This window comes from Argopecten irradians, chromosome 11 (genome assembly GCF_041381155.1).
Source record: "Argopecten irradians isolate NY chromosome 11, Ai_NY, whole genome shotgun sequence".
NCBI lineage: Eukaryota > Metazoa > Mollusca > Bivalvia > Pectinida > Pectinidae > Argopecten > Argopecten irradians.
In genome coordinates, this window is record NC_091144.1 from 14,923,646 (window position 1) to 14,949,822 (window position 26,177).

At 36.9% G+C, this 26,177-nt stretch overlaps 1 protein-coding gene across 1 annotated transcript; it reads left to right on the forward strand.

Moving 5' to 3' along the window:
* The first annotated feature begins 250 nt into the window (after positions 1-250).
* LOC138334825 (HEAT repeat-containing protein 4-like) lies at positions 251-24,558 on the forward strand. The gene is given in 18 exon segments (XM_069283591.1): positions 251-447; positions 1,876-2,931; positions 3,478-3,617; positions 4,092-4,109; positions 9,303-9,443; positions 10,715-10,929; positions 11,693-11,801; positions 11,935-12,143; positions 12,145-12,244; positions 13,317-13,339; positions 17,130-17,324; positions 17,646-17,750; positions 18,263-18,446; positions 19,117-19,302; positions 19,772-19,961; positions 20,384-20,579; positions 21,982-22,107; positions 22,725-24,558. Coding segments are annotated over 17 exon segments (4,041 nt in total). The 5' UTR covers positions 251-447; positions 1,876-1,909; the 3' UTR covers positions 23,607-24,558.
* The last annotated feature ends 1,619 nt before the right edge of the window (positions 24,559-26,177 follow it).

Below are 26,177 nucleotides of genomic sequence, written 5' to 3' on the forward strand. Positions count from 1 at the left end.
GGATTCACTTTCCTGTTACAGCAAACTGTCAACCATGACGACACTCAGGACATATACTGTCACTGACTATATTATCTTATCTTGATATCTACTATTGTAATTAAATTATTTTTATACACACGTGGATCGGACACAACTTTTCAAACTGATATGAAGCCATAACATATAATTTTTCAGAATTTTAGAAAATCTTTATACGAGTTGCCTCCCTTGTATTAAAACATTTTATCGACGCTGATCTGTCATAGAAACCAAGAAACAATATGGCGGACGCCTCTAGCTGTAATAACAGAAAGAAATATGTGTTCTCTGTGCAATAATGGGTAAAAATGGCCCATGTTAAGATCAAACAATACACAGGTATCACAATCGATACGCTTTAGCAGCATTTATATATCAGAGATGCACTGCACGTGCCGGACGTTGAGATTTACCGTGTTATATGTAGTAAGTTATTGCATGGTAATCATATCCCATACATAATGCAGGCTTAACGTTAATCAATGTAATCATGAAGACAATTTAGACAGACGTAACGTACCAATTGTGATTACATTATATGACAAAATAAATGTACCCATTTATCAATTATATATGTTTTTGTAATTATGACCGGATGGACGATGTAATAAAGTAAACACAATTAACAGTTAATGGTTACTTTAACACAAACATGTAAGAAATACTAAAAATAAGATCGAAAAGCCTTCAGCCTGCACTGTACTGTGTAAATCCACATTAACGTGACACTTTCCTGCAATGGTGTAGTGGCCAAATTTGTTTATATCAAGGACTGATATCGTACATACAGATTGCATAACAAAATTATGTAAGTATGTCACATACATGTACACATTTATGTGTAACCGTATACTGTAGACATGATTTGTTAAAAACTCGATTGCATAATTAGAATAGCATTTCTGTTGAAAAAAATACATGTAGCGAGGGTTTGTTATGTGTAAAGAAGACTACATGTGTAATGTCATCGTGTTGCAGTGTACTTTATCATTAAACAAAACATCGGTTATGAAGCATATATATACATGTTGTAATATATATAAATATCATAGATGAATATATACCGTGACGTGATGGATTCACTTTCCTGTTACAGCAAACTGTCAACCATGACGACACTCAGGACATATACTGTCACTGACATCACAGTTGTCACAGGTTTTAGCACTATTAGCTAGTATTTAAGCATTATTCTCAATATCTTTTGGGTTTACTAGACAAAAGATATTGAGAATAATGCTTATAATTTAATTAAGATAATTCTATCTTGCACTGATAAGGCATAAATTTCTGTGATTTTACTTACTTTTACAATAAATCAAATAGAATTGTGGTGCATTGATATCTTATCCAATAGTTCAGCTTGTCCAATGAATGTATCACTTTTAAGATATCCTGTTCTGTATATCTGACATCATAATACTTGACATACAATTCTTTCGGTTTACGGAAAATAACCTCAAAGATCTGACCAATAGAAATGAGTGCAACACATGAAATAAAATTACATATATGTGATAATTATAAGGTCATTAGCTTCAAGTTTTATTTTAACCAGACGATAAAGACATGATGTATATATTTCAAAATACTTTATCTCATGCTAAACCTATCTCACTGCTTGCCTTGCAGGTAGGTATCCATTTTGATGTCATTATTTTGTGAGCACAATTCACGATTCTCCAAAAAATATGACAAAAACACAACTTAACAGTCAATACCTATCAAGGACAGTTTAATATAAGCATGGATGGGCTGATAAAGAGTTATAAAAATTCAATACTTTAACATATGTACCTACATTTGTATGGATCCTCCTTGCATTTGCTTACATATATATGTTTCTATTTCCAGTATTCAAGTTAACGGGAAAAAATAACCTGAAAAGATGATGCGCCAAAGCAGGATGGGTATGAATACCCCGTCTCTATTTGCGTGTGCTGACAAGGTCAAGGTCCCACAGCTAGGATCTGAGGATACAACAACCTCTCTAGACCTGATGATTGCGCGTAGAGGTGGCAGAGAACCGACAACAGTTGTATTTCGCACTAATCAACTAAAACAAGAACCTGTTCAAAAGGATTACCTTAAAAAAATAAGTACTGATATACGATTTGAGGAAGATGTGGTCCGAGATCGCTGCTTTCATATGCTTCCCTATGACGATAAATACTTGTATGAAGCTTTAACTCCACATGGCTTGGTGGCACCAACTCCTAAAATGAAGATACCACCAGGAAGGCATGATGCTAGGAATACAGATAAACGTCACATGCCTTGTAATCTCACTGTTTCTACAAAACCACAATTAAAACCACTAAAAAGGAAGATAATGGACAAAGCTATGCAAATGCACAAAGATGCTGTAAGAAAAGCAGCACTTGAAGAGCAGTATAATTCAGCTTTAAAGAGCAGTCAAGAAGATTTAGGAGGATTTTTCATGACAGAGGTGAAATCAGATACAGCGCTAAAGAAAAAAGGAAATAAACCTGTTTCTGCAAAGAAAGAGGTTGAGAAACCGCTTTCTAGTAGAAAAGACAGTAGAAGGGGAACTCCAGTAGTGCCAGCCAAACCTGAAGTTGAGAAAATTGAAGAATTACCAGAAGCACCAAGTCCATCAAAGTCAGAGAAAAAGAAACTGGTAGAGTTACCAGATATTCCAATTCTTGAAGAGAAAGACTTTGATTGGGATGGCTATGTTTTATCCGAGTTAAGTAAATCATCTGCCAGCTGGCTTGTGTATGAGAGGATGAAGACAGCAGAAGACAAGGAAAAGATGCAGGCCATGTATGAGGGATGGTATGGAAAGCCAGACCACAGTGAGCTTATCAAAGAAGAGATGGATGCAGCAGAAAAAGAAGAAAAAGCTGAAGTCAAACCAAAAAAGAAATGGAAGAAAAAGGAAGCTACGTAAGTTTGATAATCTTATAAGTTTTCTCGATACTTGATTTTGTGACTTTAGTTATTATTCTAAGATTTTTGGGTACTTGTAATATACTATACCTGTACCCCATTTATAATTGATTACCCCTCCACAACAACATGACATTATATATCAGGGATACAGGATGGGGAAGGATGAAACTTAATGCACTCTATTGATTAGGGAACAGATATCTTTATCCAAAGGAATTAAAATAGAAAAGGAATATTGATTACTTCTAAGCAATAACATATTTATTAGAAAATGGATGATTTATCAGTGTATTGGTTAAGCCATCTGCTTTTCACCTTCAGTGGCCAGGGCTCAATCCATAGCACTGCCAAATGGTCAGGGGTCATCTGCCTAAATCACATGAGTTTTCTCCGAGCAGTGTGGTTTCCTCCCATTCCAAAACCCCTCGTGCACTTACATCTAGGCCATTGAAAATTACTTGTACTATTTCATAATCACTCTAAATTAAATAAAGTTTAAATTGTAAAGTATAATTTGAAAATGATCAAATTTGTTTACAGCTTGTTAGCAAAGGTTTACAATGTAGAAAGTAAAAAGCCTGAGGCAAATGATCCCTATTCTGAGGAGAATAAGGCTCCATTCTACAGACAGCCAGCAGGCATACGCCGTGTCAAGAAAAAACAGGAGAAAGAGGATGCAGGTATGTTTGGATATTTTTGCACAACCTTCAAACTTTGGATGTGAAGTTATAATGCTAGTGTGTTATTTGGACTGTTTGAACAAAGAGCTAGTTTTTAGAACATATACCAACAACTTGGTATATTTTTTGATTACCTAAAAATCACAAGCTTTTTCTACAGAAAAGTTTGGAATATATATTGTTCAGTATGCAGCCAGACATGCTTACATGTACATTATGTTCTTGAAATGGGACAAGAACATGATTTCAAAATACATATACATACATGAATATGATTTAGAGAATAAATATTTTTATCAACTGAAACCTCATAACTGTAGTGTTGAATTCTTAAAAGAGAAATTAACAATTTAAAAAAGTCTTAGGTATTCTATAATATGTTCATCTTATAAATTCTTCAAGAGAAAAAAAAAAAAACAGTTTAAAGAAATTTACTGACTCGCACATATCTGTATGAGAAGATTTTTGTTTCAGCTGTGTTTGACTTAAATGGTAATTAGAGCACGGTGACATTATAGCACAAAAGTTACAGTTAAACCTGTCTAATCCAACACTTGAGACATACCTTTTGTTGTATTTTAGCCATTAAGGTTAACATAGAACTCTGGACCACTTTTTTAACTAGAAACGATTTTGAATAATGTTTAAAATCTTTGTTACCACCTATTTCTCAAACAAAGTACCAATCAGTAATTCATCTCAGTGTTTTTACCTAGTTTGTTACAGGTATTTCCCTTCAGGGCAGGTACAGCACCTAGTTGATGATAACTGCATTTTGGGACCAACCGAATTCGATGACAGATGGCAGACTGGGCCGCCATCTTGGATTTTGACAATTGAACGTTTGTTACAGCTATTTCTCAGAATAGTCAATGAGGGATCTGGACTCAAATTGCCATGTTGCAGGTTCCCCTAGGGCGGTTATTTTGTGCATATTGCATTTTCGGACAAGATAAGTGATACAAGATGCCGACAGGACAGCCATCTTGGTTTTTGATAGTTGAAGTTTTAGTTCTGCTCATGTCTAAGGAATGTAACTGAAGGGCATCTGTCTCCTCAATTGTATGTGCAGGTTCTTCTAGGAGGGTTCTAGTTCTTGTTGAATTTTTTTTTTTTTTTTTTTATGTATTTTTTTAATATTCCATTCTGTTGGGGTTTTTTTTTTGTTATTTTCTGATAACGTGACAAATAATAAATTCAGACCCAGGATCATCAAATTAAACTTTATTTTTTAATAAACATTATTTTCTAATGACATCTGTGATTGGCTAACTGTAAACCTTATGGATGTTGTAATTGCATGACCAGTGCTGTAGCCAAAATTCCAATACACATAATTCAGCATCTATATATGTATTACATACAATGTATGATGCAGCCTCTTACAGGATATTGCTTACGACACACTGGCAATATTACTACAGTTTATATCAAGGGTTGGAATAGACAGGTTTTCACAGTATCAACAACAAGAAACTCAAAAAATCTTAATGCACTGACCATATAATACAGCTGCTAGTCTTCTTCTAGCAAAGTCTCTACTACAATTGCATCATTAAACTGCATTAATTTTTTATGGCTAGGCCTCAACTATATAACATGCTAGTATAGATGCAATTAATGGATGATAAACCATATTTACAAAAGTCATTCTTATACATAACCAAGAAAAATGAATAAGTTTATAATAATTGATGAGTACATGTATTTCATTGTATTAATTATTATTAATAGGACAAATTCACATACCATGTGATACCCGATAATATTTGTGGGGGACTTAAGTATCCCCAGCTGTGATTGAACATAACTCTTTGTAGCAGTCCCGCTGAAATAACATTAGCGCAGGATATCATCTGTTGACATCATTTTTTCACCAATAGAAACAATAGTCCTGCATAAACATTATTAGGTATTACATGGTGCGTTGAATTATTCCGATTATTCCTGTAAAGTCAACATCTATAATCTGTATTACATTACTAACACATGTATATATAAGTATATCAAATTCAATTTCATTTTGTCCTTTAGAGTGAATTTTTTTTTTAATGAAAGATTGTTTTTACAGCTGCAAAGTTATATGTATTTATAAGAATCCAAGATGGTCATTTACATATTGAATTACATACTTACAGAGAAAAAGGGGGAGGTAAATGCTGCACATTGAATGTGTTAAATATAATGTTTTATCTTCATTTACTTTTATGTTAATGCACAGCTGTGTACTTCCGACACCTTCTCTGATGGTGCATGACTGTATCATTGTGTTTCAATCACTCTTTGACAGTATCAAGCATTTAAGCAATGAACATCCAAGAGATGTGCCAATCGAGGCCTCAGGAACTCTGACATATTGGAGAGTAAAGGTGTAAATCAAAACTACTGCTGAAGTTTTCTACTTTGAATGATCATTTTTCTTTTTTTTTTTCCTTTTGATTTTAGTTATAGGACAAAAAGGTAACTTGTGGTTTAGATGCCTGTGGATTGTTGCGTGTGTAAGGGTTTGACCTTGTAGACCGAGATTAGAGTCTCACCTTGACTATGTGTTTAGACTGTTTATAGGTCTTGTTTGTTGATGTCCATCAGTAAAATAACCTGAAATATAGACTAGAGTGTTGAGTTATGTCATAATTATATTGCTCAGCGGTGACATTTAATTCTTCTCTTTTAAGAGGAAAATCCCAAATTCAAATTCTCATCAAATCTTATAATCATGGTCTGGGCTTTTCTAGCAAAAAAAAATATCGGGTATGTATAAAGATACCTCCCTAACATGTAGTAAATTAATTTTCATTTTTTTGCAGAATTATGAAAGAAAAGGCAATTAAAAATTGTATTTCGTTATCTATTCTTTTTTGAAATTTTGAACTTATACTATCTGAACGATTGGTATTTTAGATACACTGTACATGATACCTGAGCCAATTGTGGGAATGCATGCAAAAAATGTAGTTGTATGTTTACATGATTTTATTTTCCTTGTGAAGTCCAGACCACGAATGCATATATTTTATAAATACAGTACATTGTACTGCATTATGAAGTTGTCATGATCGATTGTGCTGTTTATTCTCTGGTGATACGGTGTAATACTGTTGAAAAGTATTTCGTTGTGAAGCATGTTTATATGTTCATATATCAGAGTAAATTTCTGTTTTAAAAAAACTGCATGAAGCATTAAAGATCAAAAAGACTATTTTTGTTGAATCAAATTACATGCAAACATATAATCACACTGTTTGTATAAGTCATTAATATTAATAATTAATGCCTGTTCATGTCATAACTTTTTACAAATTAGTGCAGAAATTAACTTGTAGGAATTTGTTATTTTTTGTGTCTAAAAAAATTCTGATTAATTGAGTATTTAATTATGTTGTCAAATTTTGCCAAAGGATCCTGTTTAAATGGAAGAATTACATTGCAATCCAGCTGTATGTTAAAGGGATAAGATTAAGAAAAAATAATCTGTTCCATAAGATTTCCGTTTTAAAGTTATGCATCAATGATTGTGTATTTGAACTTGTACTGTATATTTTACTGCAGCATTGAGCATTTTGATAAGACAGAAACACAAGCCAGGTGACATGTTGGCTTATTGTGTTGGAATAAATATATAACTGTGAGCCAATTTATTTTGCGGCAAATTTAAGTTCATGTTTTTATGCATTGAACAACTCAATCATGGCGGATAAATGATTTAGAATCATATGTTTTTGCTTCATGCTTTTATTTGAAAAGTATTTGTGGCAATACATCTTTAAGTACAGGAAACATAAGTTGTTTTATAGTATTGTCATGAAATTTAAGGAAAGTCATTACAAATTCCTTTAACTGCACTCTTCCTCCCTTAATTTCCTCGTTTTTACAATTAAATGATACCTTAAAAAAACATTAATCATGACAAAACCTATTTCTTTACTATCTAATTTATGTCTATCTTTCTCTTTCTTTCCTTAATTAAGTTCAGAACAGAAGTTGAATTATAATGATTGATTCAGCTACTGTTATATATCATAAACAGACCACTCACTTCTATTATAATGCTTTTATCTACATGATATAAAATAATTACATCAATTGGAATACTATTTATGTATCACCATAGAGCGAGAAGTCAGGTGTATAAGGAGACTAAGGGGGTAACATATTATTGTACATCAAATTTACTTTCTAAAAGTGATCATTTTTTTAAGGGTAAATTATCAACAGAATGTTTGTCGGATAGAAAATTTATCTATATTTCATTAAAAGCAATCATTTTTCTGGGTTCAATGACAAACTTGTATTAAAAATTCAAAACGTATAATGAAATCTAAATGTATTAAAGCATTAACAGTTCATGATTAAGTTTCATAGTTCTTGTATGTAATTTTTTTTATTGTCTTCTCCACCCTGAACATCTTTTTCTCTACACAATAAAACTTCATTCTTCTTCTTTCCATGGCTTGGTTAAAATTCTTCATTTACATTCTATGGCTATACCAATGATTTTGCAGTACAGATGTACTTAGGTTGTTGATAAATGTATATTTAAACTGTATATAACCTGCTGATAAAATAAGGTATACAGTAGTACCAAATACAGTTTTTAAGATTTCTATGAACTCAAATTCTATAATACCTCAAGAAGAAGCATACATGTATTTAATTGAATTAGCCAAGGTTTATATAATTCTATAGTTTAATAAAATGTTAGTTTAGTTATGGCCTTATGTACTTGTAGTTAGTTAGCTTTGTCTATGGGAAAGGTTTGAACTAGTTCATCAGATTACTTAGTCAAGTATACATACGGTTAGTCATTTGTATATATATAAGTACAGGTAGTCATTTGTACATATTGAAATGTAGAATTCTTCTGACCCCATTCCTATTCCTCCTTTCACTTGTCAGGACTTTATTAATTTATCTATAAATGGTAGCAGTTATCTGTATTATTCAAATTACCATCTATACAAAAATATACAATTTGTCTATATCATGTTAAAGGAATACATTATTTGTTGTATATCCCTCATTGTCAACAAATAGGATGGTATACCGTTACAGTGCATGTCTGACTATTTTCAGATATGCAAATGTATTCACTATACTACTGATGTAAATATATACACATAGGATACAATAAGCAGTAAAATATACCCACTTATTGGCATTTATAACCTTAATTTAAGATTCAACACAAAAAATCTGTGATGAACTAATAGATGTAAAGTTTGATAAGATATAGCTTACAAGATCTAAGAGTTTTTTTCCATTGACTGATATTTTTATAGCATTTTTTAATATGAAGTAAAATGCATTTTTTAGTCCTAGGATTACAGTGAGTTCCAAATAAATTTATCAAAGCCCAAATTTATAGTAAATAGAATGAAGGTGCATATTATAAAGATATTCTGTATTTGCATATTACAGAATTACAGGTATTGATTGTGGCGTCACATGTTTGCGAGCGTAATGTCATACATTTCGGAGAAAACGGCATGAATTGTACTCACAAAATAATGACATAACAATCGATACCTACCCGCAAGGGAGCTAACTCTGTAATATGCAAAGACGGAATAATGATACACAATGAAAGTTAATTTAGGACAAAGACCAGAGTAAAGATATGTGGTGTCTAATGTCTTGACAATCAAGAACACTCTAATTACCTTATACATTTGTTTTTTTCTACAGGAGCTATCAATGCCACAGCTGACATCAAAGTAAAGTCCTACACTCCACCACCGCTACCTACGATTCGTGACTTTGTCAATCCCGATGTTGGAGACAAACTCTATGATACGGACAACATGTTTGAGCAGGAATGGCTGACTGGTTAGCTATGATGTTTTGTTGATTTTGATTTTTATGGATTTTGTTTGAAATGAAAAAGCTTGGAAATTTTCTTGATAATCATAAATTGAGTCAAGATAAAATGAAATAATATTTCATTCAAATCACAAGAAAATTTTGAGCAATTAAGAGAAACTGACATTATCAATTAAACATAAACCTGAATATCTTTCTCTAAATTGAAGTCAATAGACTTTCTTACCATGATGCTATTATTATTCATTTCTAATACAAAAGGCCTGAATATCATATATCTGTTACATTTATCCCTCCGACACCTGATACATTTACCTCCTGCTACATTTATCTTCCTTGACATCTGTTACATTTATCTCTCCTGACAATCATTACATTTATCTCCCTAGACATCTTTTACATTTATCTTCCCTGACACCTGTTAGATTATCTCCCCTGACACCTGTTACATTTATCTCCCCTGACACCTGTTACATTTGTCTCCCTTGACACAGGTGTTGATCTTTTACATTTATCTCTCCTGACACCCGTTACATTTATCTCCCCTGACACCTGTTACAATTATTTCCCTTGACATCTGTTACATTTATCTCCCTTGACACCTGTTAAAATTATCTCCCCTGACACCTGTTACAATTATCTCCCTTGATATCTGTTACATTTATCTCCCCTGACACCTGTTACATTATCTCCCCTGACACTTGTTACATTTATCTTCCCTGACAACTGTTACAATTATCTTCCTTGACATCAGGTGTTGTTACATTATCTTTTAAATTTATCTCCCTGACACCTGTTACAATTATCTCCCATGACATCTGTTACATTTATCTCCCCTGACACCTGTTACAATTATCTCCCCTGACATCTTGTTACATTTATCTTCCCTGACACCTGTTACATTTGTCTCCCTTGACACAGGTGTTGATCTTTTACATTTATCTCCCCTGACACCTGTTACAATTATTTCCCTTGACAGGTGTTGATCTTTTACATTTATCTCTCCTGACACCCGTTACATTTATCTCCCCTGACACCTCTTTCAATTATCTCCCCTGAGATCTGTAACATTTATCTCACTTAACATCCGTTACATTTATCTCCCTTGATATTCTGTTACATTTACCCCCCCCCCCCCCCCCCCCGACACCTGTTACATTTATCTCCCCTGATACCTTTAACATTTATCTCCCCTGACACTTATTACATTTATCTCCCTTGACAGCTGTTACAATTATCTCCCCTGACACCTGTTACATTTACCTCACTTGATACAGGTGCTGAGCAGATCCATGACCTGAAGGGTGACCGCACCAACATTTACATGAGTACAAAGAACCAGTACCGTAAACAGTTACAGAACCAGTACCCCAAACCTCCCGAGGACTGGTACCCAGAGACAGACAAGGAGAAATACAGTGTCCACAAACCCACAGTCAGAAAGGTGGAGAAAGGACTACAGAGGTGGCACAAACTCCCGGTGGCAACAGATGTAAGGCTATACTGATCTAGTAGTTGTATTGACTCTAATAATAACCTGATAGCCAAGTAGACTATAATATGCTTATGTTGTATTTGCATATTACAGAGTTATCTACCCTTGCTGGCGGGTAACAATTGTCAAGTCATTATTTTGTGAGAAATGCAAGTCATTTTCTTAGAAAATTATGCTATGCTCATATACATTTGTGATGTTAAAATCAATACCTATAGCCACAAGGACAGATAACTGAAATGTAATATGTTAATACAGTATATATGATCATGATGTTAAACTTATTTTGGATTCTCACTTACAAAGTAATAATTCTTAAGTTGCTTTATTGCATGTTCCTGTCATTTTTATTTCTTCGTGCATGAAGCTAATTGTTACTGAATTTCATTAGCCAGTTTTCAGTGTACATTGTACCTATTTGAAGCAATTTTTAATAATCGCCCTGGTGCTCTAAAATGTATTGAAGGAAATAAAGGGGTTGCTTGATAAGACCAAATGTGGGACCACCCTCTCACATCGCACAAAGTAAGCCATAATAAAAGAAAATAAAGGAACTATTGGTTATCATATTTGAGGCATGCATTTACTTTTGAGGTCAGTAAAATGAGCCTTTAAAAAGAGGTGCTTTAATAGGGACAGGAGAATTTACTGGGTCAAATATGGTACATCAACAAGTAGTTGATTTAGGTCACTAATTAATAATTTAACATTGACAATAGGATTCATTAATTACCAGGGTTCTGTTGTTTTTATCCTTCAGGACCTGGATGGTCGTATTGTGCCACCAGGGTATGATCCCGAGTACCACAGGTCACCTGACCCCACTACTCGCAGGATCACAAGGAACAACCAGGCCCTCACTCAAGTCAGTAAGTATATATCAAGCCCTCCCATATCAATTCTGTTAAAAGTTGAGATATAGAAAAATTAATACGGTTAATACAGTATTTCAATATTTTCATGTTTCTCATATCAGCTGAAATATTCTTTCCTTGACCATAGTTGATGAATGGAGAGCTAAGTGGCACCTCAGTGGTCAGTTGGCAGACAGTACAACAGATGACCTCATCAAAGACATGGCCGACATCCAGACCCATGTCCGACTAAAGTCTATAGCAACCATTGCCAAGGCAGCAGAGATGCAAAGAGCCAACGCCAACAGGGATGACTTTGAATATACACCTCAGGAAAACCAGTTCAATTTCCCATTGGGGTGATGGTGGTATTCCTGAGCGTCTCTTTGTGGCACTGGAATGTCTGTTAGAGGATGCTGAGCAACATGTTCAGATAGCTGCTGCCATTACCTTATACTTCCCTCAACAGGCCCTTCTGACCAGGTAAGTCACTGCTGCCATTACCTTATACTCCCTCAACATGGCCCTCTGACCAGGTAAATCACCTACTGCCATTACCTTATAACTTATACTGAACCTCAACAGGCCCTCTGACCAGGTAAGTCACTACTACCATTACCTTATACTCACTCAACAGGCCTCTGACTACCAGGTACAGTCACTACTACCATTACCTTATACTCCCTCAACAGTCCCTCTGACCAGGTAAGTCACTACTAACCATTACCTCATACTCCCTCAACAGGGTGCCCTCAGACCCAGGTAATTCACTACTACCATTACCGTATACTCCCTCAACACTACGGTAATTCCTTCGCCATTCTTACATCCGTCAGGCCCCCTCTGACAGTGTCGCCCTGGACGCTTTCATTCAAAGTGTAGACATGATGTAAGGTTTCACTGCTGCCAGTCTCATTACCTTATGTAGTCTTTAATTTCTCCGTCTTCAGTATCCGTCTGACAGGCACCTACGTTGACTGACGTGCCGTTGGACAATGTGTGCCCACAAAAATCACTGCTGCCATTTTACCAGATTTATACATGCCAGGATTAATCCTTTTTCTGAATCAACAGCAGTCCTCATTTTGACAAAACAGGTAACAGGTGTGTCACGTGCTGCCATTACCTTCCACGTACATACCCATACCTAACATTAAACAGGCCCTCGTGAATGACCCGACTTAGGGTAAATCCCCACTCGCTACTAAGTAGGTGCCGTTAACCTGATATTTCGGTCACCTTATCAACAACTCCCTGCTCAACACCGCGTTACTGCCCTCTGACCAGGTAATGTCTAAGTCACTGCTGCCATTACCTTATACTCCCTCACAACAGGCATTCTGACCAGGTAATTCATCACTGGGCTACTGTCACCATTACCTCCACCAATAAATATTATTTGGTGCTTACTCAGCCTCCACAGGCCTCTGACCATGACCAGGTAAGTCCAGTCACTGCTGCCATTACCTTATACTCCTCTCAACAGGCCCTCTGACCCAGGTAAGTCACTGCTGCCATTACCTTATACTCCGCTCAACAGGCCCTCTGACCAGGTAAGTAAAGTCACTGCTTCCCTCTGACCAGGTAAAATTACACATTATGTACTCCTCCAACAGATCCTCTCTGACCAGGTAAGTCACTGCTGCCATTACCTTGTATACTCCTCCAACAGGCCCTCTGACCAGGGTAAAGTCACTACTGCCATTACCTTGTACTCCCTCTCAACAGGCCCTCTGACCAGGTAAGTCACTGCTGCCATTACCTGGCACTCAATCCAACAGGTCCTCTGACGCAGGTAAGGTCACTGCTGCCATTACCTTGTACTCCACCAACAGGCCTCTGACCAGAGTAAGTCACTGCTGCCATTACCTTATTACTCCTCCAACAGGCCCCCTCTGACCAGGTAAGTCACTTCGCTGCATGCCACAATTACCTCTATACTCCTCCAACAGGCCTACTGACCAGGTAAGTCACTGTAGGCCATTACCTGTCGTACTCACTCAACAGGCCCAGTCTGACCAGGTAAATTCACTGCTGCCTATTAACCTGTACTCCACCTCAACAGGCCCTCTGGTCTAGGTAAATCACTACTGCCATTACCTTGTACTCCTCCTAACAGATCACTCTGACAGGTAAGTCACATGCTGCCATTACCTTGTACTCCTCAACAGGCATCTTCTGGACCAGGTAAGTCATGCTGCCATTACCTTCTTTTCTCCTCCAAACAGGCCCACTGAACAGGCTAAAAGTCACGCTGCCATTACCTTTGTACTCCTCCAAACAGGCCCCCTCTGACCAGGTAAGTCACTTCACTGCTGCCACAATTACCGTATATACTACCTCTCAACAGGCCCTCTGACCAGGTAAGTCACTGCTGCCATTACCTCTACTCTCTCCTTCAGGCCACTCTGACAGGTTAAGTCATGCTGCCATTTTACCTGGCAACTCATCAACAGGCCCATAAATATCTGACCAGGTAAAAGTCACTGCTGCCATTACCTGATATACTCCTCCAACATGGCCCTCTGACCAGGTAAGTCACTGCTGCCATTAGCCTGGTACTCACTCAACGAGGCCCTCTGACCAGGTAAGTCACTGCATTAGCCTTACTCCTCAGACAGGCTCTGACCCAGGTAAGTCTAATGCTTGCCTATTTGGAAACTCACCAAGGTATGACCAGGTAAGTCACTGCTGCCTTATTACTCTCCAACAGGCCTTGACCAAGGTAATCACTGCTGCCATTACGTATATACCCCACAGGCCCATCTGACCAGGTAAGTCACTGCTGCCATTTTTTTTTTTACCCCTATATACTCCTCAACAGGCCCTTCTGAACAAGGTAAAAGTCAACTGCTTGCTCAAACAGGCCCTCTGACCAGGTAAAGTCACTGCCATTACCTTGGTACTCCTCTCCAACAGGCCCTCTGGGGGATCCACGGGGTTTAAGTTCACTGCTGCCATTACCTTACTACTCCTCCAAGGGTAGAGGCCCTCTGACCAGGTAATTCACTACTGCCAGTAACCTTATACTCCTCAGACAGGCCCTCTTACCCAACCTTATTCCTGGTACACTTCACCTCTGACCAGAAAGTCCACTGCTGCCATTACCTTGGTACTGCTCCAACAGCCCTCTGACCACTAAAGTCACCCTACTCCTCCAACAGGCCCCCACTCTGTCACTGCAGCCATTACCTTATACTCCTGCACAACAGGCCCTCTGACCAGGTACCGTAAGATCACTGCTGCCATTACCTTATACTCCTCCAACAGGCCCTCTGACCAGGTTAAGTCACTGCTGCCATTACCTAATACTCCCCCAACAGGCCCTCTGACCAGGTAAGTCACTGCTGCCATTACCTTATACTCCTCCAACAGGCCCTCTGACCAGGTAAGTCACTGCTGCCATTACCTTATACTCCACCAACAGGCCCTCTGACCAGGTAAGTCACTGCCTGCCATTACCTTATACTCCTCCCAACAGGCCCTCTGACCAGGTAAATCACTGCTGCCATTACCTTATACTCCCCCAACAGGCCCTCTGACCAGGTAAATCACTGCTGCCATTACCTTATACTCCCTCAACAGGCCCTCTGACCAGGTAAATCACTGCTGCCATTACCTTATACTCCCTCAACAGGCCCTCTGACCAGGTAAGTCACTGCTGCCATTACCTTGATTATACTCCCTCAACAGGCCCTCTGACCAGGTAAGTCACTGCTGCCATTACCTTATACTCCCTCAACAGGCCCTCTGACCAGGTAAATCACTGCTGCCATTACCTTATACTCCCTCAACAGGCCCTCTGACCAGGTAAATCACTGCTGCCATTACCTTATACTCCCCCAACAGGCCCTCTGACCAGGTAAATCACTGCTGCCATTACCTTATACTCCCCCAACAGGCCCTCTGACCAGGTAAATCACTGCTGCCATTACCTTATACTCCCTCAACAGGCCCTCTGACCAGGTAAATCACTGCTGCCATATTACCTTACTACCACCCTCAACAGGCCCTCTGACCAGGTAAATCACTGCTGCCATTACCTTATACTCCCCTCAACAGGCCCTCTGACCAGGTAAGTCACTGCTGCCATTACCTTATACTCCCTCAACAGGCCCTCTGACCAGGTAAGTCACTGCTGCCATTACCTTATACTCCCTCAACAGGCCCTCTGACCAGGTAAGTCACTGCTGCCATTACATGATACTCCCTCAACAGGCCCTCTGACCAGGTAAGTCACTGCTGCCATTACCTGGTAACTCACTCTCAGCAGAATTCTCTGACCACTCAACAGCTGCCATTACATATCCTCCCTCAACAGCCCTCTGAACAGGTAAGTCACTGCTGCCATTACCATTGGTAACTCACCCTCAACAGGCCCTCTGCCCTCAACAGGTAAGTCACTGCTGCCATTAGCTTATACTCCCTCAACAGGCCCTCTGACTACAAAAACATACCTCAGCCTCCCAAAATACATTAACACACACATGTACACAAAGCACATACAAAAGGAAAAACAATATGAAGAACTTGTAGAACCTGAATCAACACAGATTGAATAGTGGAGTTCATTAATATTACATTTAAGCATTGATGTCATTAGTTTTTAATTTCATTGAGTTATTAAATAAGTTTTGTTTGCAAACTGTCTGAATTCGCGTTGCCGATTCTCACAAAAGTTTGCAAACAAAATTAATTTCATAACCAGATGAAATTGAAAAATAGTGACATCAATGCTTATAGATAATTGTCCAGACTACTTGATAAAAAATACATTTACACATAAGATTCCAATGATTTTCCAAGAGATTATGTCTCCAAATCAAGACTATATGACATCACAATAATGTCTGATTTTGTGCATTCTGATGTTTTTTTCATATGTAGTGGTATGACATCAGAACAGATTAAGTATGAAAACATAGAAAAATTAATTACATATACTGTATATTATCAAATATCAGAATGATTTTTTGAAAAAAAGCATTTTGTTTTAAAGGCCCACTACCTTTCCAGGATGAAGGTTTTTTTAAAAACATCATATGGCCTAGTGGTATGTGAGATTTCCTGTGTAATATAATAACAAAAAATCGTCTGACCAATCAGAATGCCAGTATTTAAGTGACGGAAACCCGCGTTATGAAAGACAAAATTTAATTCAAATTGTTCAGAAGGTGGTGATACTGTATATTTATCGGTAAATAAATTTTGCGACTCTACAAATTACCGATCTAGTTTACATTTTTTGAAAAAAAAGCCGTTTTTGGGTTTTAAATACTGTAAAAATATTTTTTTTACAAACCTGAGTCATTGAGATTAATTCTTTTTCTGAAACTGTTTCAGGCAAAGGCCATTTTACACATTGCGCTGGAGAGTGAGAATGTGGTGGATCGCTGGGCCGCCGCTCAGTGTCTGGCTCACTTCGGTGTTTGTAACTCCCTGGTGGTAGGGGAGGTAATCCATCAACTGCTTACTACTGAGGATACCATCAAACATGAAAAAGCCATCTTCCTTCTCGGCAAGCTCAGTCTGTTCTCGGTAAGGTTTGATTATTATGGTTTGTAATCTTTAAACTAGAAGATTTATAATTTTCGTTACTTCAAGACAATAATGATTTGTTATCAAATAATTGATTAAACCTGCACTTTGGTGAAACTTTCATGGTGTTTGAATAATTTTAAAATGTTCCTTTTTATGCCCCTGCCTTGAAATGGGAAAGATATCATGTTTCTGATACCCATGCATTCTCTACATCCTGGTGCATTCTATTCCGATTCATATGGAACCATATGCCTGTGTGGTATTATATTCTACAAAGTGAGGATTTAGTATTTATATTGAGACATGTTTTGTTTGCAGCCTCTTGTCCATGGTATGGTGGCTGAGCAGCTCAACAGTAGTAGCTGGAGACACAAAGTGATCGCCTGTAAGATCCTACCAACTCTCAGTGGTACCATCAACAAGGTCAGTACAGCTTAAAAATTGTGTTGTGATATCCTTTACATATATTTCTATAGATATCTGTCTTCAGGAATTGGAGAGAGAGAAAAAACCAACATTTAAATTATTTAGATTTCAAAGACAATGAATACACATGGACAGGGATTGTAATTAACTTCAATTAATTTCAGAGTAAGCAGTAAAGTAAAATTGGCCTTGAAATTGCTTGCCTCTTTATAAAGACCACCTGCTTTATTTATAATACCACTCTTTTTGTGTCTCAAATGGACAATTCAAACACTATTTGACTATAAGGTTCGATTTCAGGAACACTTGACTCAACCTTTTTTCTGTTGTGTCTTGCATTGTTCTCTGAAATTGTTCTACATATTTTATTATATTACAGTTTCAAAGTAAGAGTGTTTTGCTGTATTTATTTTAATACAAATAAATCAAACATGTGCATGCATAATGAAGTTTACCAAAGACTCCATCTTGTTGATCATATTTCAAATCCGCTTGATTCTGTTTTACAGGACATTACCAACAAGTTGGCTGACTTGATGTGGAATGACTGGCATGAGGATGTGCGTAAGTCAGCGGCACAGTGTCTGGGTAAAACTAGTCACGGAAAGGAGGTCCACGACGATCTGTGTGATCGCCTCCTCACAGGGGACGAGATGACACGTCTCGAGGCCATCAACAAGATCGGACAACTTGGTATGTCCCACGGGAATCAAAAATTATTATGCAATGGTTGAGATAAAATATATTGAAAGTAAAAACTTGCTTGGCAAATGTGTAGAATGCCATCGGAAACATGCAAAATTATTATAATCCTCACATCCATATACAAGTTACAAAATACATTTTAAATTCCTTATAGATAGTTCTCCTCAATCATATATTTGACTTTGTATCCATTTGACATCATTTGCTTTCCCTCATATATATAAGTGATATATATGAATTGATTTGAATATTCATAACCAAACAAATTTCTTCTGTAATAACTTTTCCTAAACACAGTATAACATGGTTATATTATCAGGTTATATGATCATCCTTACAACAAATTCATGGTTATTATGATCATCCTTACAACAAATTCATGGTTATTATGATCATCCTTACAACAAATTCATGGTTATTATGATCATCATCCTTACAACAAATTCATGGTTATTATGATCATCCTTACAACAAATTCATGGTTATTATGATCATCCTTACAACAAATTCATGGTTATAATGTAGTACAGTTTATTCCCCGTCAACGTTGTTTTCATATAATAAAGTGTGTTATAACCATGTTTTATTGTATGTTGTTTTTGTTTGAGAATTTTCCATGATCATTGTGCAGTACTATTATTGTGTCTTACCTTTCCAGGTATTATGACAGCCAAACTTCTGCCTGTGTTCCTGAAGAGTTTTGAGGACGAGTATGTGTCAATTCGCTCAGAAGTGTGTATAACCTGTGGTAACCTAGAAATTAAGGATGATTTAGTGCTGGAACAACTCCTCAAATTATCTACATTTGAAACAATTTGGAAAGTCAAGGCACTGGCTATTCAAGGTGGGTTACTCATTCAATCACAGTTACTTCCCCTTTGTAACTCTGGTAAATGTATATGATCTGAGACTGAGTGTATAATAAATAAGTACATTTGTAGGTATTCCTGTAATCTAATACTGTATTATATATACATGTACATTATCTTTTTTTTTTAAGCTGGTGTATATATGCAGCATTAAATAAAATTTGTTTTTGAAATGACTGGGTTTTTTTTCTGCATTTGCTATTTAGGCTAGGCAATGATTTACTTTTTTCCATTAGAGGCTTGACAAAAATTATGCATGTTTCTCAGACATTGATTGTCTATCTTTGACTACTTTTATAACGGCTGTTTTGTAGCCACTCATTACAGTACTGCAAGTATTACATACCTATGTAGAATGTTTATCAGTCACATTTTAGTTGGGTTTACCTTGATGTCCTGTTTGACAGCTTCTTTATATTGAGATTTATACTTGACTTTTTACAGCCCTGGGTAAAATCGGTGTGGTAAATGAGGAGGTCACCGAGACGTTACTGTGGGCAGTCAGGTATGAGGAGAACGCTGCAGTCAGGGCTGAAGCCTGCCATACTCTCATGTGTCTGGAGCTGAAAACACCGGAGGTGGCTGAAGTTCTACAGGAACGATTCCTTGTGGAGTCCAGCGACGTGGTTAGAGAGTAAGTTGGAAAAATGTAATGCTTTCTGTTGTTGAGCAGAAAAAAGAATGCCAGTTTTGGAAGGAATTCATATCTCCAAATGGTAATTTAAAGTAATCGTTTGTTTGGTTTTGGTCATGGTCATTTCATGGTATCTCATGTTTTTTTCTGTGATTGAGTAAGCAGAGAAAATCAACTGTATACAACCAGTATGTAGCATATCTAACTGGCCCAAATTAGTCTCATATTCATGACCCAGAGAATTAGTATTAAGTCATCATTAGGTATCACTGCTCTGTCTATTGGTGGAAGTGAAGGTAATTTAAACTGCAGCTATCTGTAAATAATGTACTGTAACTCATAAATCACTATTATAAGTTTTAATTACACTGCAAAATTTGCAATTTGAAATACATTACCATAATTCGATGTTGTTTTTCCAGGGAGATTGCCAAGACTCTAGAGATGTTTGGAATCAATGCTACAGAGGACATGGACATGGTGGCACAAATCAAGAACGAAGTCCGCAAACTCTGTACACGTAATAATATTGCCGCACAGATCACTATCAATGAGAAGGATGACACCAAGCGGGAAAACTTGGCTCGAATGATTTACGAGTCAGAGAAAGAACTGGAGGTAACACACTTCATGTATTAATAGCTAACCCTGTCAAGCTAGTACTAATAGCTATATAAACTTACTATATATAATATGTGTGTAATACATCATCAATGTGCTAATTCTGTTAATTATCACTATTGTAATTAAGTACTCTGGTAGTCTCATCCGCATATGTGTTAGATTTTTATTATCAACCTATAACCTGCATATGTTTGTTGTAGGTTTATATTATAAGACTCTTTCATATGTGGATAAGAAGGATAGGGATATTCTACCCGAGGGTCACAAAATGTAGTAAAACCCGAGGCTTGCCGAGGGTTTTGCAACATTTTGTGATCCCGAGGGTAGAATATCCCTATCCTTCATATCCACTTATGAAAGAGTATTTTTCTTTCATACCACGACGTTTTACTGCAATTTCACAACTATAATATCCCGCCATTTTGAAATAAATTCGAAGAAATCCACGACTGGAAGTCAATTTTCCATACATGAAAAATTACGTGATATTTTCAACACAAATTCCGTTACTTGCATCTTTTATAGTAAAACCAGTCAATTTTGTGAAAAAAATGTTAAAATTTTACCGAGGAAATAGAGATTTTGTTGACGCCGTGACGTCACGAGGCTTTATTGCATGGGTAGCCATGAAATACAGCTTCAGGCGACATGAGTATATTGCCCCTAGACCAGCCAGTATTACACGTGTAGGTATGAAAGAAATATATATAAATACCTCACTCACCTATATCTTGTACAGTAAAATAGATTTATAACGAACACATTTACAACAAACATGTGGTTATAAGATAGTACATGCACAGTATTTCGACCCGATAAGCGCCCATGTCTTTATACGTACCCCTTCTAATTTTTGAGGCCTCAATTTCAATTGCGCAGGCATAAATATAAAGACCAAAAACTTCATAAAATTGTATAGATTTGCAATAATTTCGTCTTGTTAGCACCTTTTCAATTTTTCAATTTTTTAAACGCCCTGGGTGCCTATTGGGTTGAATACGGTATTTTTCATTCTCTATAAAGGTTCCTATAAGATGTTTCTGATATTTATAATTCCGTTGGTCCCCAGAGGTTCGTTATAATTGTGTTTTGCTGTAGAGTTTTGTTCCCATATTTACTCACTTTGAATGTAACTTCAGTCTTGCTATAGATACCAAATTTTGACCTTGCATTATACTCACTTTTAATGCTTGTTTCCATGCATACACCTTGTATGTATCGTAACTTAATTGCTTGAGATGCTAGCTTGCATGTTCTCATTTACTCACCTTGTATGTAACTCAGTATAGAAGCTTGCATGTTACAATGTACAATGTACTTGTATTCACTTTCATGTTGCTTGTTTAGATGCTTATCTCCATCACTAATATCTCTCCACCCTTTGCACCCTTGGAAGAATTTCTTCCGCACACATAACCCTTACAGAGAAGTGAGACTGAAAGCAGACAAGAAACCAGCCATCATTGACCTATTTCACACTCACAGTTTCTCTTACTCCATCTTATGTAGTCTGACGAAATTTGTAAGTACATGTTCATCTAGACTGGCCACCAGACCCTTAGTTGTTGGTTAGAATCATTCCTTAGCTGAAATCTATTACTAGATTATCTCCCCCTAGTTTGGAATTCGAAATATATCCAGAGATAAAGTAACCAAGCCATTTTAGTGACAATTTTAATGTTCTAGAATCTGGTGGCAAGTCTAGTTCATCTTCATAATTGGGATAAAGGAATGCATGATGTGTGACATTGGATCATCAATCCTTGAAACTTTCACATTTATGTAGTTCTCTCTTGCAATTAATTCTTAAAATATTATGCTTTTTTATAAATACTCTAGCGCTGATTTCCTTTAATCTTTAATACATACACTAACCAGGCATTTTTTCCATCATATATAATAGGCTTTTATCCATGCTCGAAAACTATAAATAATTCAGTTACACATACCTGGTTCTGTTCCACACATATAATGAACTGCATATTTTAGCTTATTTTTGAGAGAGTTTTTGAACCAGGAAAAAAAAGCTGAAAAATAAGAAAGGAAAAAAGATATTATATAAGACATTAGAAATCTTTAAACTCACTTATCCTGATTTTTTGGAGTAGTGATTTCATTGAATACCGTTTGTAATTTTAGGAACAAGAACCGGAGAAGGAACCAATGATGCAGAGAGTTCGCTCATCCATGAGTCAACCCAGTAGCCGGTCCACCACACCCCATCCTCGTATTCTCACTCCAACAGCAGATGAGGAACTGAAGCAGATCCTATCGCGAGAAGATACAAATACTACTCCAGATACAGCGTCAGAGATGGAATCAACTCCTGGTCTCAAGTCGCGACCATCAACAGTGGATGATGAGTCAGATGGGGAATCATCGCGACCAAGGTCTAGTAGGATGGATAAGATATCTGAGGAGGCAGAAGGCAGCGTCAGTTTGTGTGAGGATAGTGAGGCTGGTGCTGAGGAATCAGAGAGGGAAAAGGGTGTCGAGGAAAAAGATGGACGTCCACCGAGCGTTGTGAAATTTGCTTCCAATTTGGAAGTCAATGATATACCGTCTAACAAAGAGAAACTGAGTTTATCCCCAACAAAGTCGGGACCAGGAGATGGCGTGTCCCGTCTCAGTAGTATGGCTCCTGGATCAGAGATTCGTGCATTCAGTCGAGACGCCATCAAGGAACGTGACATCATCGACAGAGAGGCTCGTAATGGTTATGCTGGACTTGATGAGCGTTATCATGAAATGATTGACGATCTCGACGTTGTGGATAATACGTATGAAATTCTTGTCAGTGGCAGGAGACCCAAGGAACGGATTCAGATAATCACCTTCATTACTGAACCAGAAGAGGACCAAATACCTCCAGTGGAAAAAGAGGCACCAGATCCGAGTGTCAAATTGGATCAACAGGAAGACACACAGCCAAAGTCAGATTCAAAGCTGCCAACAATAGACTCAGATCCTAAACCAGAACAAAAAACAGAGTCTGGTTCAAAATTGGGGTTTAAAAAGTAGTGCTGTATAAACTGTGATCCTAGGAACATGTTTGAGCTCACATATATATGCATGCACAGTCAAAAACATAATGGGTTTTTTAACTATACAATAAATGGCAAGATGTTTTTATAATTTATCTTGAATCAATGGGAAGATATGTATACACATTGTGGGTTCTTTCAAAGTATCTGTGATATTTATTTCTATGACAAGTAAATAATATAGTAACAAATTTGTTTTATTATTACTCTAGAAGAATTTGGTTATTCACTGGGTAATTTTCTGTTTCTGTCAGATTCACAGTTAAGGAGATATGTTGCTTTTTCTATGAAACAAAACACGTGAGCTTTCTACTATACATAGAATCTACCTTATAATGACAACAAAATGGACTTGTGCTAACTTATAGTGACATGAAAGCTTTAACTTTACCCAGCTTCTAAAAGCCATAAATACATATGTGTATGACATTGTATGTTGATGTATTGTCCTGGACAAATGCTGCTTTTAACTACATGTGAGTGCAACTGGCAAAATATTTATGACAATTTATTATGATGTCAAGGAAAATGTCAGAGTTATTGGCCTTTGTTTATTTTTATGAAAGGTAGATTAATTGCAATACAAATTTCAAGTTTTACAACAGCTTAGATATTTACTATAATATACATTCACAGATATTGCCAAACATATCTTTAACTTTCTTTACAAATTTCTTATAATGTTATCAATCACAACATAATTTTGTGCAGAGAGCATTGATTCCTGGCATTCTAATTATTCTAGACAAGCTTAAGGTATACAATCGTAAATTTTTCAACTGTGATATCTTGTATTTGTCAATGTTATTTTACATTTATAATTTAATACAATGGTTAACTAAAACTTTATATATAGATATGTGTTTGGTAATCAATGATATAGATCTATCATGTTTACATGTGATAATTAAAACAGTAAAATTCCAAAACCCATTGTTCCCTTTTCTTATACAAGCTTGTTGTAGATTATATACGTATATATACATTCACATTTTAGCTTATATACTTTGACCTTTAAAGAGACATTATAAGGTGAAATTCATATTGCATACAAGTCTGAACTATCAAATTGAATGATAAGGAATTCAAGTTCACATTTAGAAAGCTCCATTGGAAATTTTCGTGTTCCATTTATTAAGTCATCTGACCCGAAGGGTCAGGATGACCTATAGTGGTCATGTTTCGTTCGTCGTCATCCGCCGTGCGTTAACTTTTCACATTTTGAACTTCTTCTCAAGTTCTAACGGTGCGATTTGGTTGAAACTTGCATGGAATGATCCTGACATGGTCCCAATAAAGTGTTGTTATTTTTCGGGTCAATCCTAAATCCAAGATAGCCGCCACAGCCGCCATCTTGAAAACACATTTTGAACTTCTTCTCAAGTTCTAACGGTGCGATTTGGTTGAAACTTGCATGGAATGATCCAGACATGGTCCCAACAAAGTGTTGTTATTTTTCGGGTTAATCCTAAATCCAAGATACCAACCACAGCCGCCATCTTGAAAACACATTTTGAACTTCTTCTCAAGTTCTAACGGTGCGATTTGGCTGAAACTTGCATGAAATGATCCAGACATGGTCCCAACAAAGTGTTGTTATTTTTCGGGTCAATCCTAAATCCAAGATGGCCACCAAAGCCGCCATCTTGAAAACACATTTTTAACTTCTCAAGTTCTAACGGTGCGATTTGGCTGAAACTTGCATGAAATGATCTTGACGTGGTCCCAACAAAGTGTTGTTATTTTTCGGGTCGATCCCAAATCCAAGATGGCCACCAAAGCCGCCATCTTGAAAACACATTTTTAACTTCTCAAGTTCTAACGGTGCGATTTGGCTGAAACTGTAAATGATCCCGACATGGTCCCGACAAAGTGTTGTTATTTTTCGGGTTGATTTGAAATCCAAGATGGCCACCACAGCCGCCATCTTGAAAACACGTTTTGAGGGACTTCTTCTCAAGATCTACTGGTGCGATTTCGCCGAAACTTGCATGAAATTATCCTGACATGGTCCTGACAAAGTGTTTTGTTACATCTCTGGTTGATCCCAAATCAAAGATGGCTACCATGACACGATATCTAATTAATTTCCTATATGATTATTGCCAAGGTAGTCAGATGACTGTTAAGGCCCTTGGGCCTCTTGTATATATGTAAGTCACTGTACTGCATTATAAGGGGATATTCAGTTTTACAATTTCCCTTGTTTTCATCTCGGAACAGCATGTGATATCAGGGGACATAATGTGACATGGCTAACTTGACTAACCCTCATTCATTAGGGTGTCCCTACTGCTATCCCTCCGAGTCATAAAGTTATAAAAAGTGCCACATTAGACACAAGCATGGTGCTGCAAATACCTGTAGGTCAGTTTTTTTAGCTCTGGAAACCAAGGCACTTTCTTCATGATGAGACCTGATTTTAGGTCTAGGATACTGGGATGATCATGAAGGCCATGGCTAACATTTTTCTCCCATGAATGACCTTGACCTTCCTTCAAGATCACATGCTTTGTAGTTCATTAAGTCTTATAACAGATCTTATCCT